This window comes from Papio anubis, chromosome 15 (genome assembly GCF_008728515.1).
Source record: "Papio anubis isolate 15944 chromosome 15, Panubis1.0, whole genome shotgun sequence".
NCBI lineage: Eukaryota > Metazoa > Chordata > Mammalia > Primates > Cercopithecidae > Papio > Papio anubis.
Genome location: NC_044990.1, coordinates 18,253,822 through 18,272,223, shown reverse-complemented (window position 1 = coordinate 18,272,223; position 18,402 = coordinate 18,253,822). Strand labels below are relative to the sequence as shown.

At 34.0% G+C, this 18,402-nt stretch overlaps 1 protein-coding gene across 4 annotated transcripts in view; it reads right to left on the bottom strand.

Annotated features, from left to right (window-relative positions):
• Nucleotides 1-18,402, bottom strand: part of COG6 (component of oligomeric golgi complex 6) — a 114,152-nt gene that overhangs the window by 55,825 nt on the left and 39,925 nt on the right. For all 4 annotated transcript variants that reach the window (XM_003913797.4, XM_009191817.4, XM_021929558.2 and 1 more), the window contains exons 12-13: nucleotides 17,683-17,774; nucleotides 12,563-12,680 (exon numbers count right to left, since the gene is read on the bottom strand). In XM_003913797.4, the coding sequence (XP_003913846.1) occupies nucleotides 12,563-12,680; nucleotides 17,683-17,774 (210 nt within the window). The remainder of the gene's footprint in view (nucleotides 1-12,562; nucleotides 12,681-17,682; nucleotides 17,775-18,402) is intronic.

Genomic DNA, 18,402 nt, shown 5'->3' with positions numbered 1-18,402 from the left:
CAGCCTGGACCACAGAGTGAGACTCCATCTCAAAAACAAAAACAAAATTGTATGCACATCATGTGTACAGGTGTGTGTACACTTGTATTTTTAAAAGACTGAAATATTAAAACACTGAATGTTACCTACAGTTATGTTTAAACTTTCTTTATATTTCTATCTTCAAAATGAATATTTTGTAACATGTGAAAAAATAATCTAAAAACTGTACCATGTACTTTTACATGTCATCTTCATTTCATCCTAATAAGCCTAAGGTATATATTATTCCCATTTTACAGAAGATGAGTAAGACTGATGAGAAGGAGGAGGAAGGAAGAATATCGGATTTTATATATGAGGAAACTAAAATAAGGACAGATTAAATAAGGTGCCAAAGGTCCCACTGTTCTTAGAAGGGGCAGAGCTTAGACTCTCACCCAAGCAGTAACTCCAAAGGTCACACATATAACGACCACATCAAAGTGTTAATTTTGATTTTCATAGGTGATATTTTTACTTGAATTCTATAAAGTTAATTTTTTCAGAGAGGATGCTGTAGATCTTAGATTCTTCTGTAGGATCATAGATCTTAGGGAATCTACGATAAGGCGCTATTAACAGCTGTTTCTTAAGATCATGACCACACTGAAGCCTATCAGCACTAATGGCCCCAGTATCTTACAACCTATTTGAGGCCTTCTTCAAGTTTATATAAAGCATCCTTTCTTCCTAAATGTTTTGCTACATTGAAATTTTGCTAGCTAATTTTATATCCTTGTGACTCACATGCTTTAAACTTTTCAAACCAGTGATTCTTACGTGTTACAGGTGGAGGAGGAAGGCATACATCTTTAAGAATATCATTGAGGTTACCATTTGTTTTTCAAAAAAAAAATAAACATATGGAAAATTACAGAAACTATAGATTAATAGAAGCCCACTCATGGGCTCCAATGTAATTTTAAACATAAGTAAAATTAGATATATTGTTTTATAAGTTAAGATTTTTTAAAAGACAGAAATTAGCATTATATGGTAAGGTTAAAATTTTTCTTTCATCAAAAACAAAAGCTAGTATCAAAAAAAAAAAAAAGAAAAAGAAAAAGAAAAGGACCAGCTAATGTCTTCGCCGCCCTATTTAAAAAAGAAAAAACTTCTAAAGAACTCAGAGTTTGTATGAAATACAAAAGGGAGTAGGAACAATAGTCATCACTTTTTGTTTTACAAACATTAAATGAGGGTATTTGCTGAGAAGCTTTAATGTGCAAGTATTAATGCTATCCAGTTCATCAGATCAACAACCCAAAAGTATTTGTTGATTTTTTCTTTTCTTCATTTCCCTCACTTAATTTACTGAATTATCTCTATACCATTAAAATATATTCCAAATGCAAATGCTCCAAACCATCGTATGCTACTACTCTATAGCAAGCCACTTTTGCCAGGTTTACTCTAAGAGTCTCCTAAGTGGTCTCCTTTCTTCCAAATGTGCTCCTCCATACCCACATTCCATTCTCCATACAGCAGTTCCAATGATCTTTTTAAAATGCTTTCAAAAATGAAGATGTGAGACTAAATCTTCAATGACTTACTCTTGCACTCAAAAGCAAACTGCCTTTAAGGTATGTGGAAACAGAATCAACGATCAAAATCAACTCTATACTATAAATACATATGTGGAAAATAAAATTTAAAAAGAAAAAGAAGTTCCAAAAGCATCAAAAAAACCCTTCAATATCGGGGAATAAATCTAACAAAAGATGTGTAAGGCCTGAACACTATAAAAGGTTAGTGAGAGAAACTAAAGACCTAAGTAAATGGAGAGATACATGATGTTCATAAATTGAAAATCTTGGTATCATTAAGATACTAATTTCTCCTCAACTGATCTATAGATTTAATCAAAGCCTCAGAAAGCTTTTTTATTTTAAAAATGTATAAGTTGATTCTAAATAAAATAAAATCAATGGAATAATCTAAAATAAATCAATGGAAATCACAATTACCAAACAAATCCACATACATAGTCATGTGATTTATGACCATTTCCACTTCACTGCAGTGGGAATGGATGGCCTTTACAGTAAACGGTGCTGGATCAAGTGTATATCCATATGAAAATATGCACAATAGCGAAGATATGGAATCAACCTAAGTTGTCTTACATATATGTTATACATGTTATACACACACATCACACATATACACACACATATATATATACACATACATACTCATACACGCACACCATGGAATACTACTCAGCCATGAAAAACAATGAAATCATTTCTCTTGCAACAACATGAGTGGAACTTGAGGCCATTATCTTAGGTGAAATAAACAAAGTCAGCCATGAAAAAGAATGAAATCATTTCTCTTGCAACATCATGAGCGGAACTTGAGGCCATTATCTTAGGTGAAATAAACAAAGTCAAATATTGCATGTTCTTGTAAGCGGGAGCTAAATAATGTGTACACATGGACACAGAGTAAAATAATAGACACTGGAGATTCAGAAAGGTTGGGAGGGTGGGAGTGGGGGATGAGAAATTACCTACTGGGTGCAATGTACAGTACTCAGGTGATGGTTACACTAAAAGCCCAGACTTCACCACTACATAATATATAAATGTAACATGACTGCATTGGTATCTCATAAATTTATAAAAATTAAAAATAAAAGGAAAATGTTAAAAGGAACTATTATGTATGGAACATCCACCAAGAAGTAGGCACAGGCTTAGCAATTAGGCAGACGTGGATTTCTATTCACTGTTAGTGACTATGTGACCTAGGGTAGGTTTATCTAAGTTTACTGTATCATCATTCTTTGTTTTACATTTAGTAAAAACTCAATTACATAGTGACAACTTATTGAAAGTCATAATGATTGGAAAAGTTAGAATTGGAGTACAGCTCTATTAGACTCCAAAGCCCAGGATTTCTCCTTGAGCCATATATTGCCTTTCTAATGTGGAGCCATCAATTGCTTACCCGAGATAAATATTCCCAACAAACTCAGAATGAATCTTTAAGAAAGGCTATACTTGTATCACCGCACACAAACTACGTGCAACTGCACTACTGGTACTAAGACAACAAATTATTAAATATCAACTTAACTGGAAAAAAACAGAAGTCTCAGGTAACCTAAGAAATACATATGTAGCTAAGGACAAAGACGACTGAGAAGATTAGCTTCTAAGGCTCTTCTAGTTTTTCAATCTATCAAACATCTGCTGAAGACCTACTATGAGAACATGGTATTAGGTATCCAGTTATATTTTACCAGACATTACGACATGGATCAAGACCAAAGGCAAGAAAAATTGAAAGCAGAAATAAACTAATTTAAATAACGCATACACACACAAATTAAACTTGACCCCTACCTTCATACCATACTCAAACATTTGAGATGGATTGAAGGCCTAAATGTGGAAGCTAAAATAATCAAGCTTCTTAGAGAAAAATACAGAAGAATATCCTCATGACCTTGGGATAGGCAAAGATTTCTTAAACAGGACACAAAAGGAACTAATCATGAAATAAAAGCTTGTTATACAAGACTGAATTACAAATTGAGAATTTCTGTTGATCTAATACACAACTCACAGAGTGAAAAGACAGTTCAAAAACGTAGAAAATATCTGTAATGCTTATTATTCCATAAAGGACTTGTATCCAAACACGTTTGAAAACTCTTACAAGTCAATGAGGAAAAGGTAACAACCTAAGGACTCTCTGCAACAGTCTTTTATTTATTTATTTATTTATTTATTTAATTTTTTGAGAGGGAGTCTCACTCTGTCGCCCAGGCTGGAGTGCAACCTCCACCTCCCGGGTTCACGCCATTCTCCTGCATCAAACTGCCGAGTAGCTGGGACCACAGGCGCCCGCCACCACGCCCGGCTAGCTTTTTGTATTTTTAGTAGAGACGGGGTTTCACCATGTCAGCCAGGATGGTCTCGATCTCCCGACCTCATGATCTGCCTGCCTCGGCCTCCCAAAGTGCTGGGATTACAGGCATGATCTGCAACAGTCTTTAAAAGACAACTTCACAAGAAAGTACATCCAGCAGCCAATAAACATGAAAAACTGTTCAACACCATTAATCTTGAGAAAAATGCAAACTACATGCAAATGAAATACCACCACACACTTTCTATAACGACTAAAATTAAAAAGACTAACAACATCAAGTACTGGAGAGAATGTGGAACAACTGAAACTCCCACATTTCTGGTGAAGTGATCTAGGACAATTACTTTGGAAAAATACTTAGCAATATCTACTAAAGCTAATCAATCTTATAATCCAGATATTCCATTTCTGGGCATACATACAACAGAAATAAAAACTTTTATGTTCACCAACACATGTATAAGACTATTCATAACAGCTTTATTTACAATATCCAAGAACTAGAAATGTCCCAAATGTCCATCACTAATAGAATGAGTAAATTGTGGTGCATATATATAACAAAATCACTACACAACAATTAAAAAATGAACTACTGAACATGCAAAATATATGAATCTTACAGATATGTTAAATTAAATCAGGGCCAAAAATGTACACACTGTATGATCTATTTACATGAAGTTAATATCAGGGAAAACAAGAGATAGTAGTCAGACAGCAGTTTACACTGGGGTTAGATATTGACTAGGAAGGGGAATGAGGATGCCTTCTGAGGTGCTATAAATGTTTTATGTCTTATCTGGGTGATAGTTAATGAGCACATGCAAATACAAACATTCAACTAACTGTATACTTTAGACTTGGGTACTATAGCTGCAGTTAAAAAGAAAGCTCAGCCGGGCACAGTGGCTCATGCCTGTAATCCCAGCACTTCGGGAGGCTGTGAGGGGGGATCGCGAGGTCAAGAGATGGAGACCATCCTGGCCAACATGGTGAAACCCCTTCTCTACTAAAAATACAAAAATTAGCTGGGCACGGTGGTGCATGCCTGTAGTCCCAGCTACGCAGGAGGCTGAGGCGGGAGAATCGCTTGAACCCCGAAGGCAGAGGAGGCAGTGAGCAGAGATTGTGTATGGCACTCGAGCCTGGTGACAGAGTGAGACTCTGTCTCAAAAAAAAAAAAAAAAAAAAAAAAAAAAAAGCAAGCTCATTTGTTCTTCTTCTTTATATTATTGTACATATTAAACATCAAGTCTTATTATGAAATACTTATTTCAAAATTTGAATATTTTTAAGTGACAAAGTTGAAGTATACAGAAACATTTCACATGTAAAAGCATTTAAAGGCCAGGCAAGTTGGCTTATGCCTGTAATACCATCACTTTGGGAGGGTGAGGTGGGTGGGTTGCTTGAGGCCAGGAACTCAAGATCAGCCTGGCCAACGTGGTGAAATGTTGTCTCTACTAAAAACACAAAAATTAGTTGGACATGGTGGTGGGTGCCTGTAGTCTCAGCTACTCAGGAGGCTGAGGCAGGAGAATCGCTTGAACCCAGGAGAAGGAGGTTGCAGTGAGCAGAGAGTGCACCACTGAGCTCCAGCCTGGACGACAGAGACAGACTCTGTCTCAATCAATTAATCAATCAATCAATTTAAAAAAAGCATTTAAGCTACTGAAAAATTCCTATTTCATATATCAAAACCTCTCTTTTTTTAAATGTGTAGCGCTATACCAAAAGTCCTCATTCTTCTTGTGACTACTCTTTATCCTTTCTGTAGTTTAGGTGCTCTTTTACTAGAGAAAAATAAAAAGGTTGCACCATAAAAATTCCAAAAGCTGTTCCTATGACTTCATCCCACTACCAACTTTAGTTTTATTCTTTCAGCTATCTTTCATTTAAAGTTCTCTAATTTTCTGTTGTGTAGTTTCTTAGAAGGCCCTTCACCCATTTGCTTTCAAAATATAAAGACAAACCAACCAAACACAGAGTCCTCATATTTTTAAAAGAATTTCCTCATTCTCTATCTATATTAAAATATATATATAAAGGATTATATATGTATATATTTAAAGAAGTGTGTGTGTATATATATATCTATTCCTTTTGCTCTAAATACATACATTCTAGTAACTGACAATATGTGGAATTTAAGTTTTTAAGTCAACAAAATTGTCCAAGATAAATTTAAGAGTACAAATTAATGTGTTTGAAATAATTTCAAATTACAGCTTATTTTACACACTTTTTTTTTAGTGTTAAAGCATTTCGGATAAAAAAAAAATTCAGTTTTTTGTTTGTTTGTTTTCCTGGCACAACCATCTGTAAGGAATAATGTAAAACTCAAACTATTCAACCAGAACAGCACCTCTCAAACTTTAATGAGCATATGAACCTCCTGGGAATCTTATTAAAATGCATAATTCGATTCAGTAGGTCTGGAGTAGGGCCTGAGATATTTGCATGTCTAGTAAGTTCCCAGATGATGCCCAAGCTGCTAATCCACATACTATGCTATGAGTAGTAAAAAGAGATTCAAAGCAGTAACTATATCCTAGAATTTAAATGACTATTTATTTAAAGAATCATTTTAGGTTTTTTTGTTTTTTTTTTTTTTTCTCCAGAGGACCGGGCAAATCAATCCTGACTACTATTAATTTGATATGGGTTTCATTTAAGACAGGCTATATCCTTTCAATTAGAACTGTACTATTATTACAGTGAGAAATAATTTTAGAAAATGTCTAGCCTAAATTGATACAGCATTGTGTCTTTTGCAGTATAGACACATATTCTCTTTAAACTTCACTAGATTTGCAGTTATGAATATTTCTGGAGAGCTTGATAAGGAAGGGAGTATGCATACTTGAATACTCAAGTGCTTCAAACTGCTTTGTTAGGGAAAAGGTACGTCTTTCAATAAAATTATGTCCTTGAATTTTCTTTTTTTCATGCTGGATAAAGAATTAGTTCCCAAGTATGTCTTTTTAAAAGCACAAAAGCAATCATATTTTTTAAAATTCATCTCTGGCTATACCTTTATTTTAAAAGCTATTCTTCCTAACAATTATACTATCCACTTAAAATTATATTAACAAAAATTTCCACTTGGGTGCTTTGCTAATGAAGAACATTCTACAATAAATACTGTTTTCTTCACAGAGCTACAATGTTTTTAGAGGAAGCAAAATGGTTTACAAGAAGCAGAATAAGTAAAAGATATAACTAATATAAAATTATGGAACATTAAAATTTGATGAAAGGAAGATATTCTTGCAAAAACCCGGAAATGATTGTAGATACAAGCAACATATAAGTTGGAAAGAGAATCATAATACAGTTGCAATCTAACGTAAAAATAACTCTAAATATAGCCCAGTTCATATCTGAGAAAAACATCAAGGGTTCAATTAATAATAATGACAATGAAAACAACAATAATGATCAGAGCCCATTCACTCTATAAACTCACATAAGCTGCAATATTGATTGGTAATTAATATATTCAAATTACAATTACTTTCTTCTCTCATTTTCATCCTGTTCTGTTCAAAGTTTTAATTGGAAGATGTCATCCTTCAATTGCCTTTTACTATCCATTACAGATGACCCTTAAACAACACATGTTTAAACCACAAAGGTCCACATTTACATAGATTTTTTTCTCCCTCTGCTACTCTCTGAGACAGCAAGACCAATCCCTCTTCTTCCTCCTTCTCAGGCTACTCAATGTGAAGACAACGAGGATAAAGACCTTTATGATGATTCACTTCCATTTAATGAATAGTAGATATATTTTCTCTCCCTTATGATTTTCTTAATAACATTTTCTTTTCACTAGCTTACTTTATTGTAAGAATACAGTATATAAATACATACAACAAAAAAATGTGTTGACGGCTTACATTACTAGCAAGGCTTCCAGTCAATAGTAAGCTAAGGAGCAGTTACATTTTGAGAGTCAAAAGTCATATGCAGATTTTTTTCAACTGCACAGGGGTCAGCATCCTAACTCCCATGTTGTTCAGGGGTCAACTGTCTATTTTCCTGCTTTGTTGCAACTTTCATTTTAACTTTTACATGACTAATAAAATATACATAAGTTTACTATTAGGGCAATAAAACAAAATAAATGGATAACCACTTGGGAAAGAATAAGATCTTAACTTTTCAGTCTGAACGATAATAAACTTCAGTAGATTAAAAATTTGTTGCAAAAGTGAAACCAAGGCCAGGGCCAGGTGTGGTGGCTCATGTCTGTAATTCCTGCACTTTGGGAGGCTGAGGCAGGAGGATCACCTGAGGCCAGCAGTTGGAGACAAGCCTGGGCAACATAGTGAGACCATGTCTCTCCAAAAAAAAAAAAAAAAAAAAAAAATTAAATTAGCTGGACATGGTGGCATGCACCTATAGTCCCAGCTACTTGGAAGGCTGAGGCAGAAGGATGGCTTGAGCCCAGGAGTTTGAGGCTACAGTGAGCTATGATCCTGGGCAACAAGAGTAAGACCCTGTTGCTTAAAAAATAAATAAATAAAGTGAAAACATAGAAACACCTAAGAAAATATATCTAAATAAATATATTAAACAATCTATCACTTCCCCACTAATAGATGCTAACTTTATTACATATTAAATTCTAAATGTTTTTTCTTGTGGGAATACTTTCAAGCATGGAATGCTCCCAAGGGAAAAAAACTATATAAAAAAAGTTGTATCGAACTATAAAAAAATTAAAAGTTGATGTTTCAGAAAATACTACAGGCAAATTTTAAAGGCAGATGATAATGTGGAGAAAATGTCTCTAATATATATGATGGAGTTAATATTCTTAAGGCACAAAGACTATCAGAAACAAACAAGACAACCCAACAGGAAAATGGCAAAGGACTTGAACAAGCAATTCACAAACAGCCAAAACACATTATCTTAAAATGCGTATTCTCACTAGAATCTCAGAAATCCAAATGAGAAAAATAACAAAATGTCATTTTGCTCATCGTGTTGGCAAATATATATTTTTTAATGTCCATTATCCAGTTTTAGCAAGGGTTGGCACTTTTTCTGTAGGAGGTAGGATGGTAGATTTGGAAATGGGTGAAAGTAAGTATGGTAAATGTGAGTGGCTGCCAAAGGACAATCAGTATTTGCTGGACCTCCTGGAGGGCCTTCCTGATGCTGGAGACCATTTTTAGTGACTCCTGTCTGTATGATGCAATTTCCTTTAGCAGCACTCAGGAAAAATTGAAAACTTGAATTCAAGGTGGTTTTGCAAAGTGAATGTGGTGAAATGGCAAGGGTGCAAGAGATTTAAAGCTAATGGCAAGATAGTGATGGAATATAGGCCAGCAGAAAATGAACTGAACCATTCATGTTACCAGTATTTATTGAGCACCTCATGAGCTGGCACATAAGAAAATAAATTACATTTGTATATTGATCTTTTCACCAATGACTTCACTAGAATTCATTTTCTGGTGTACAACTTTTTAGTTGATTCTCCTAGGTCCTCAAAATAGACTATCATAACATCCATAAATAATCTAACGTCTCCTCCTTTAAAATATTTACAATTCATTTCTTTATCTGGTCTTTCTGCCATGGTTATTATTTAAAAGTATTGGCAAGCATTCTTGTTCTTCACTTAAATAGAAGAATCACAAGTGTGTCAATATTAATTATGATGTTGGCTGTTAGTTTTATCTCTCTTTATACGGTTAAGGAAGTATTCTTCAATGACTTACTAAGATTTTCCCTAAACAATGTGATCAAATATGAGAATATAAAATTTATTTTATATACTCATTTAGTATATTTCCTAACACTGAAACATTCTTATATTCATGTAATAAATCATTCTTGGTTTTAATATATAAATGCTGAATTTTGAAGTTTTAAAACTTAAAAGGTGACTAATACATGGTTTTCACTACTGACTATCTTTAAAAGGTTTTATGTCAGTGTTATACTACCTAAAACAAACTGAGGAGCTTTTCATATTTTTTCGTGTTCTGGAGAATTATCTGTTCCTCCTAAGTATGAATGAAGTCCTCTATATAATCTGAACGAGGCCTGGCAACACGTTCTTTAATAACTTTTCTTCCTTCCTTAGGTATATTCACACTTTCCACTTCCTTTTGACTCACATTTTACCAATTTATGTCACCTTGAAAAGCATTCACCCTATTCAGATTTTCAGATGATTAGCATAAAACTGCATATGTGTACTCTCTAAGTTTTAATTCTCATCTGTGGATTGTCTCTAATTTCTAAAAACTTCTAATTTTCTTTTTTTCTTGATTAAACTTGTTAGAAGTTTGTCAATTTTGTTTATCTTTTCAACAAATAATTCTGCTTTTGTTTTCTAATTTGTCACAGAAATTTAATTCCATCCTTTCTATTTATCTTTATTTTATTGTTCTGTTTCAAATTTCTTAATACAAATGCCTAATGCATCTATTTTCAGTCTTAAGGCCCGTATGTTTTCCAATTGGTAAAGCTGGAAATATGCTTACCCATGAGCTTTTCTACATACTGCAATCTGGCTCCTATCTCCACCACAGGACTAAAATTGTCCAGTCAGGTCACCTATCACGTATATATTGCCAAAGATAACAAGTCTCCTACTAGAACTCTTTAAAAGCATCTGTCATTATTAACCATGCCCTCCTTCTAGAAACTCTCTTCTCTTAGCTTTTCTGATAAAACCTTATCCTAATTTTTGTCCTGCCTCTCTGGCCATCCTCTCTTAGCATCATACTGTTGACTTTTTTCCTTCTCTTAAATGTCAGCATTTCCCAAGACTGTGTCCTGGTAGCTCCACTCTTACAAAAAAAATTCTTCCTAGTGACTTCACCCAAACCCATGAATTCAACTATCTCTTATATGTCAAACTCTCTGAATCCAAATGTATCGCTCCCCTTTAGATAAGACCAATTCCAGAGGGATGTCTCATAGGCACCTCAAACTCAACTTATCTAACTTAGACGAAACCATCTTTATCTCCCAAATTGTTCCCTCTTTCTGCATTCTAGATATTTGTGGTTAGCCTAGGAATTATTCTAGATGACTCCCTCTCACCCACATTCAGTCAGTCATCAAGTTTTGAAGATTTTATCTTTACCCTTCAAGAATCTGTCCCCTCTTGCCTATTCCCAGAGTCTTTCCCTTAGATCATGTGTGAATAAAAACAACTGCAATACTCCTTTAATTTTCCTATCTCCAACCCAGCCTCCCCACTTACATATATAAAACACATCACTTTACTAGTGGTATTTCTTAATAAATGAAAAATGTGTTTATAGGTAACTCATACTCATGTTCTAGCATATTCTATTTGTTACTTCTATTTAAGATGACCCCATCCACTCCTTTCTTCACCTATCTAAAGCCTACCTGTCCTTCAAAGTTCAACTCTCTTACGTCTCTCTGTGGAAAGCTTCCTCTCTGTAGAAGAGCACATATAGGTGGCTAAATATGCTCCTCCCTTGGTGCTAGCATATACCCTAGGCACATGTCTTTCATAAATCATAGGATTCTATAATAACCAGACTTATTTGGTCATTTTCCACTAAAGGAGAAGCAACCTTAAGGAGGTCAACAGACCTTGAGTGTTCATCCTTGTACTCTCAACATCTAGCACATATTTGTTCATGTTTAATGTTTGGGTATCATGTATAAATTATTTTAGAAGAGTTCTGTCTAAATAAGAACCATAAAAACAAATATAACCAGAAATGATTGTTAGTAAACTGGTAATGCAAACAGAAATACACAAGGCAAGAAAAATTAAGGTAGACATTCCAGCTCCACAAATTCATGTTGCTTTTCCAAATGAATCTGAGTCATGCATGTGGGTCAGGAAGTAGACTTAGGAAAGTGAAGATTGAACTTAGGAAAGTAAAGATTGACCAGGTATTCTGAACTAAATTGCTACTGACTATTTTACACCATATTACAAAACCTGGGCCTAACATAGCTAGCCTATTAGATAGAGTAGTACAATTAAAAAGCCAGCATGGTGATTGTGACACATCCTTGAAAAACTCATGTCCTCAATAATGAAACAAAAATAAAGAAGAATTTGATCATTGTAAATATATTCCTTAAGGTCCTACCAAAATACCCTGCTCAATTTAAGATATTAGATCTTACAGACCTTGTTCAGGTTTTTGTTGTTTATTTGTTTTTTTTGTGGGATGTGTTTTTTTGTTTGTTTTCATAAATAATTATATAACTCAGAGGAGCATAAATTTCATAAGGGCAAAACTGTAACATCAGGGGTAGAAATACAAGCTGTTTGGAAAAAACATTTTGTAAGAGTTCTGGTTTTCCAATCTATATGTCATCTTAGCCCCCGGCTAAATATAGTAAATTTGCTTTAATTATACAACTTCTGTGACAGAAAAAATGGTAGTAAAATTGGAGCCTGAGACGCTATCTCTAATTATAACTCGATGTTATACTGTTTCTGGAATGAAGACTATAAACTTAGGTACAATCAGTCATCTCAAAATGAAAGTTGTTGGTGACAGGAAGAACTCAAAGGAACACAGAATGTAACGGGAAAAGTTATAAATCAATAATAAAATCATTAAAACATCTTTAATGTGAAAGATTCACATTCACATAATTTAATAATTACATTTTTCAAACATACCTTGTCCATTAATTTACTTGCATGAAGACTCAAGCTATTGAAGAATATTTTTTTGCTTAGCAAATGCATTTCTTCAATGGTGGTCAACAATGTGGTTGCACTATTTCCAACAATGCCACTAAAAGCAAAGGATATTTCAGGTTGCAAAACAGAAACTGAAACAAAACAGTTCTTTGAGTAGAATGCTTTAAAAAGACCTAGATTTAAATAAAAGTTTTTATGTAAAATATAACCTGTGAATTACAAATACTCTAGTTTCATATTTTAAAAATCAGGATTTTTGTTTTTCTTTTGAGTTAGGTGACGAAAAAATAAAAACAAACTACTATGTTTTCAATATTTCACAATCTCTTTTAGCAAAACTGTGGGTCAGAACAAATATTTGTAATATATAAAACCCTATCTCTATTTTTCCTCTATTAGAGTAAATATATGTCTCGATTATCTAAGACAGTTAAATTTTAAGAAGAGCATTGAATCAACAGCTCTATTGATAAAATATTTAAATTGCATAAATACTGAGTTATTCTTTTAATTAAAACTGTCATACTATATCAATAACACACCTATAAATTAGAGTTTCTCAATTTTTATACAGCTGCCTATAGAGCAGTATATTTAGACTAACTGAAAAGTCTGATAAGTCTGAAAAGTATGATAATATTTTGAAATAACTAATTACATTAGTACATTCCATAATCCTCAATTTGCTATTGTATAAGGATATTTCTTAGACCCATTCAAGGAGGTTTCCCATTTTTGCCAAGATCTAAGACAAGTATGTATATAAAATAATTCCCAATTTTTTTCTCCTAATTCACACACTAAAAATGATTTTAACAACTTTCTAGGGGAAAAGCTTCTTAAGGATATGAAAATATGCTGTAATCCAGTAGGGAAATTTCTAAAGGTATCACAACATCTTCCATGCCTAAAACATTTTAGATTGCTAAAGATGAATATAATGGCATTAAATACTACCAAACAGTAAGCTAAAACACAGCAAATTTACTGATAAATCAAACCACATATGATATATTATAAAAGCAAATATTAATCTCTGCAAATGTAATATTTCAGTACAATTCTGAAACCAAAATAAATTAGATAAATTCTTACATAGTTCATGAAAAAAAGCAAATTATTAGTAAAATACATATATAGAGCAAACAGCAAAATACTAGCAAATTGCTAAACCAATAGCCATAATACTTATATTTTAAAGAAACAACAAGTATTTCAGTTAAAAATATTGTAAACCAAATACTAAAATAAACTGGATGGAATTCCCACACATGCCTGCACATGCAATAAAAACAAGTACTTCTCTGAACAAAAGTGTACATCAAGCAACAGAGGAAGCAAATTAAATGAAAACAAATAGAAGCAATTTAATGAAACATTTAGAGAGAGCTCAACATACATTTACATTTTTTTTTTAAATTTGTAGTTATCAGCTGTACTTTGCAGTTACTCAGATCTAGAATTTACTAATGTTTATTGAGCACTCACTATGTTCCAGTAACTGGTCCAGATAATTGTAGACATTTCTTCTGACATTTCATTCCATATTTCTATCCAACATGCTTATACTATTACTTGATTTTTCAGTTTTAGGTATTATCTACAAATTCCCTGATGTAGAAGATGAGAGTTAAACTCTCTTATACAGTTCTCCTCCTCCACCACAACACACCCAAACTTCACCTTCCCCAGGCTTCCTAATATAGCCACGGGCACAGAGTTCTGGTAAATGACTATTCAATGTTTACATCATTACACTCATGTAAATACTATTCAGAGCTGACCAAAGAATCAGGGATACCCGAAACAAGCCAATGAACAGGCTAGTGAAGAAGACAAACCCCAGTGTGACAGCCAAGCAGCTTGCAGTAGGCCTAAAGGGCAACACATCTAGACTGGCGGGGAATGAGGGCTCCAAGAAGGGTATCAGACAGGGGCAGGAGAGAGGCCAATTACCTGGTGGACTATATGGTGAGACAATGCAGTGTTGAGTTCTCTTAAATAACTTGGATCCGAAATAGTGATAAGGGCATAGGAAAGTAAAGTACAAAATCAAAGTGTTTATTAATTCCAGGGAGAAAAGTTTTAGAGGAAAAGATATATAATCCAAGCATGCTCGAGTCCCTGTTCTTTGGATTCTATATCTTCCTTTTGTTGGGAGTTTTAATGTATAAGAGGTGAATTTTTTGAGATCTTGCATGTGTCTTGTTTTTCTCCCAACTTCACTGCTATTCCTTGCCAGTTTTGTGGTTTCTCCTCTTCTTGACCTCAAAATATTGGAGCTTCCCAGGACTCAGTCTTTAGCCCCATTCTTTATCTATACTCATTTCTCAAGTGACCTTACCTACTCCCATGGCATCAAATGTCATCTATTTTCTGAAAACTAAGACATTTATAGCTTCAGCCCTGATTTCTCTCTGTATTATTTGCTCACTCAAAATCTCCTACTCTATGTTCACAGATACATCAAATCTGACAAGGCCAAAACTGAACGGAATTCTTCATTACCCACCACTCCCATCCACCAGTTCCTTTCCAGCATTCCCCATCTCAGCAAACAAAACCATTCACCCAGCTGTTCAAACCAAAAGCCAAGAATTCATCCTTGACTCCTCACACCTCACGCTATCTAGTATGTAGACATGTCCTATTGGCTGTGACATAAATTATCTCCAAAATCAACTACTGTCACCCTAGTCTAAACTCATCATCATCTCTTCTCAGGACCACAAACTGCTTTCTAAATATCTTCCTTATGTTCCCTTTTGTCTCACTACGCTACATGATTCGCAGAGTATTCAGAGCAACCTTGTAACACGAACCTGCTCAGGTCACTCAAAACCCTCACATTTTTCCCAATCTTATTCACTCAGTATGAAATCTAAATATCCACTATGGCCTTCAAAATCCTATACGAGCTGGCCTCTCTCTACCTTTCTTATTGCATCCCCCCCTACTCCTTCCAATTCACTACACTCCAATTCCTGGTCGTCTTTCTAGTCCTCCAAAATGCAAGCTTTTCCTAGCTTCAGTACCAGAGTGTATTTTTGTCCTGGACATTCTTCCCCAAGATCTTTTCATGCCCAACTCCTTCATATTATTCACATCTGTATTCAAATACCACCTCTACTGAATGGCCTCAAAAACAGTCACACACACATATATCTAGTCATATATGGTCACTCCCTATACTTTCTATTTCCTTTCTCCTGCTTTATCTTCAGTACCCTTATAACTACCAAAAATTATTATTTTAAACTTGCTTATCTCCCCTACTAGAATGTAAGTTTAAGTTCTGTTTTGTTAATTACTGTTTCCTTATTACCTAGAAGAATGGCAAGTATACAGTCAACTTTTTAATTGAATGAGGAAATGTGTGAACAAGTAGAAAAAGTACATGCAAAAAGTCAATCAAAAAAAGATTTTGTCATCTTCAATATCATCTTCAAAGACAGAAAAATTACAATTATCAGAGCCTAAAAAACTTATTATCATCTTCAGAATCTGAATTATTTTTTTCTAACATTTTCTGCATTAGAAACTAACATATCAATATCTTTAAATAATAAATTTCATTTAGTCCCATCATGGACATTATTAAATAAACAATTTTAAAAATTATTTTACCAGCATCTTTTTATAACACAGCACTTGTTATGTCCAGCTTTCAGCTGTCCTTGTGTTTTCTAAGTATTTATTATTCTCTTATTATAGGATGCTATAATATTACAACTGAAACTAATTCATTGCTTTTGAATTACGGGAACGATGACAATAAGTTTATATCTAAAATATTAAGGGACTAATCCAAATCCTATCTCTGATCAGTTCTGTAGACTACAGCTTGTTAGTTTTGTTTGAAAATCTACTAGTAAGATGTAAAATCCCCTTCTTAGCTGTTTGTTAAGTTCTGGGTGGCTACTGTCTGTCACTAAGGGGTAGGTGATAACCTTAGCACAGTTTTTTGGTACTCTGTAAACTAGTGCTCCTTCAACCTTTCCTGGTAATGTTAGTTATATTCTTCTTAGATTTTTAACAGTTGGCCTACTATTCCTGATACTGGCATACTGTATAACAAGTAATTTTTTTTTGAGACGGAGTCTGGCTTTGTCGACCAAACTGGAGTGCAATGGCCGATCTCAGCTCACTGCAAGCTCCGCCTCCCAGGTTTACGCCATTCTCCTGTCTCAGCCTCCCGAGTAGCTGGGACTACAGGCGCCTGCCACCTCGCCCGGCTAGTTTTTTGTATTTTTTTAGTAGAGACGGGGTTTCACCATGTTAGCCAGGCTGGTCTTGACCTCCTGACCTCGTGATCCGCCCGTCTCGGCCTCCCAAAGTGCTGGGATTACAGGCCTGAGCCACCGCGCCCAGCCAAGTAATTTTTTAATAATTATTTAATGGAAAAATATAAAAACTATCAAAAATATGGCTTGGAAAGACATTGTTTTAACATAACTACACATGTAACAGTCTTACAGTGACAGTTATAATAAAACTCAAGGGTATACCACCAACAGACAAATGTAAAGCAAAAATGAATGCATATTTTGGAGTCAAAGATTACATTTTATATAAGACGAGTGGTTCCTAATCAGATAAAGTTGCTGGTATGTAGCGAAGATAAAGCTATGGTTCTATTTTATCACTTATGGTAAACTAAATGCTAAAGAATTTAAGTTATTTACATCCAGAATAGAACATTTAATTCACTATGCTCTATTGTGCGTATATGGTATAGTTGCGTTAGTTGCCTTGGATGTCTTTTACTAATGCAGGAAGACTCAATAAAGACTTACGTTATAGACTTATATTGTTATATAAGTTGTGTGTGTGTGTGTGTGTGTGTGTGTGTGCGCGCGCGCATGTGTAGTTAAGCTTGGAGAAAAAAGGAGAAAGGAAATAATAGACCTTAAGGCACAGCATGTATAATATGCATATAATGATTTACATGGTGTGGAGGTTCTACTAGTTATGCTTAGTCTATACTTAGTGTATAATTACCATACACAATATATAAAAAAAAAAACTTATACTGTGCTCTAACTGAAAGAAACAGCACATTGGATTTGGCAAGCACATTTTGCCATTCCACTTACCTGATTGTATGGTGATAAAATTTGAGGAGATTAGAAATTTTATATAATAAAACTGCCCCAGGTTCAGCAACTATTACTTGCTCAATTCGAACCTATTAAAATACATGAGAGGAAAGTAAACATTTCTTAAAAGTATAACTTTTTTCATTAATAACATACGGTATGAATAGAATAACAAAGACAAACTTTTATTATTGCAGAGATCACAAAATGCCTCCTAAATAATTTCTGAGTAGTAAGTCATACAAGATGGTAAAGTAACAAACATTTTAACATAGATATACTCTACAAAAAAACCAACCCATTATTTGCAGAATTTGGTTCAAGCCAGTTGTTACCAGAAATATCAATACATTGAGATCATTTGAGATTTATCACCAGTATATAATGGAATTTGGTTCAATACTAAATTGTAAAGGCAACTGCTACATCCGTAAAACAGATTATCAATGAAAACATACTGCTTTATTGCCAAATATTCAAGAAAAAAAATTCCAGTCTATAAATTATTATATCAAGTTTGTCTATTAATCAAAGGATAGAAAAGTAGACAAATCTTGAATTAGCACCAACATATTTGCCAAATTATAAGATTACCAGAGCAAAATCAGATCTAGTTCAAGATTAACTTGATCTGCCTCAAGATTTAGCAAATATGAATCTTTTCTAATTAAATTTCATCCTTCACTGATCTTTCTTTTATTAATGAATACAATCTAA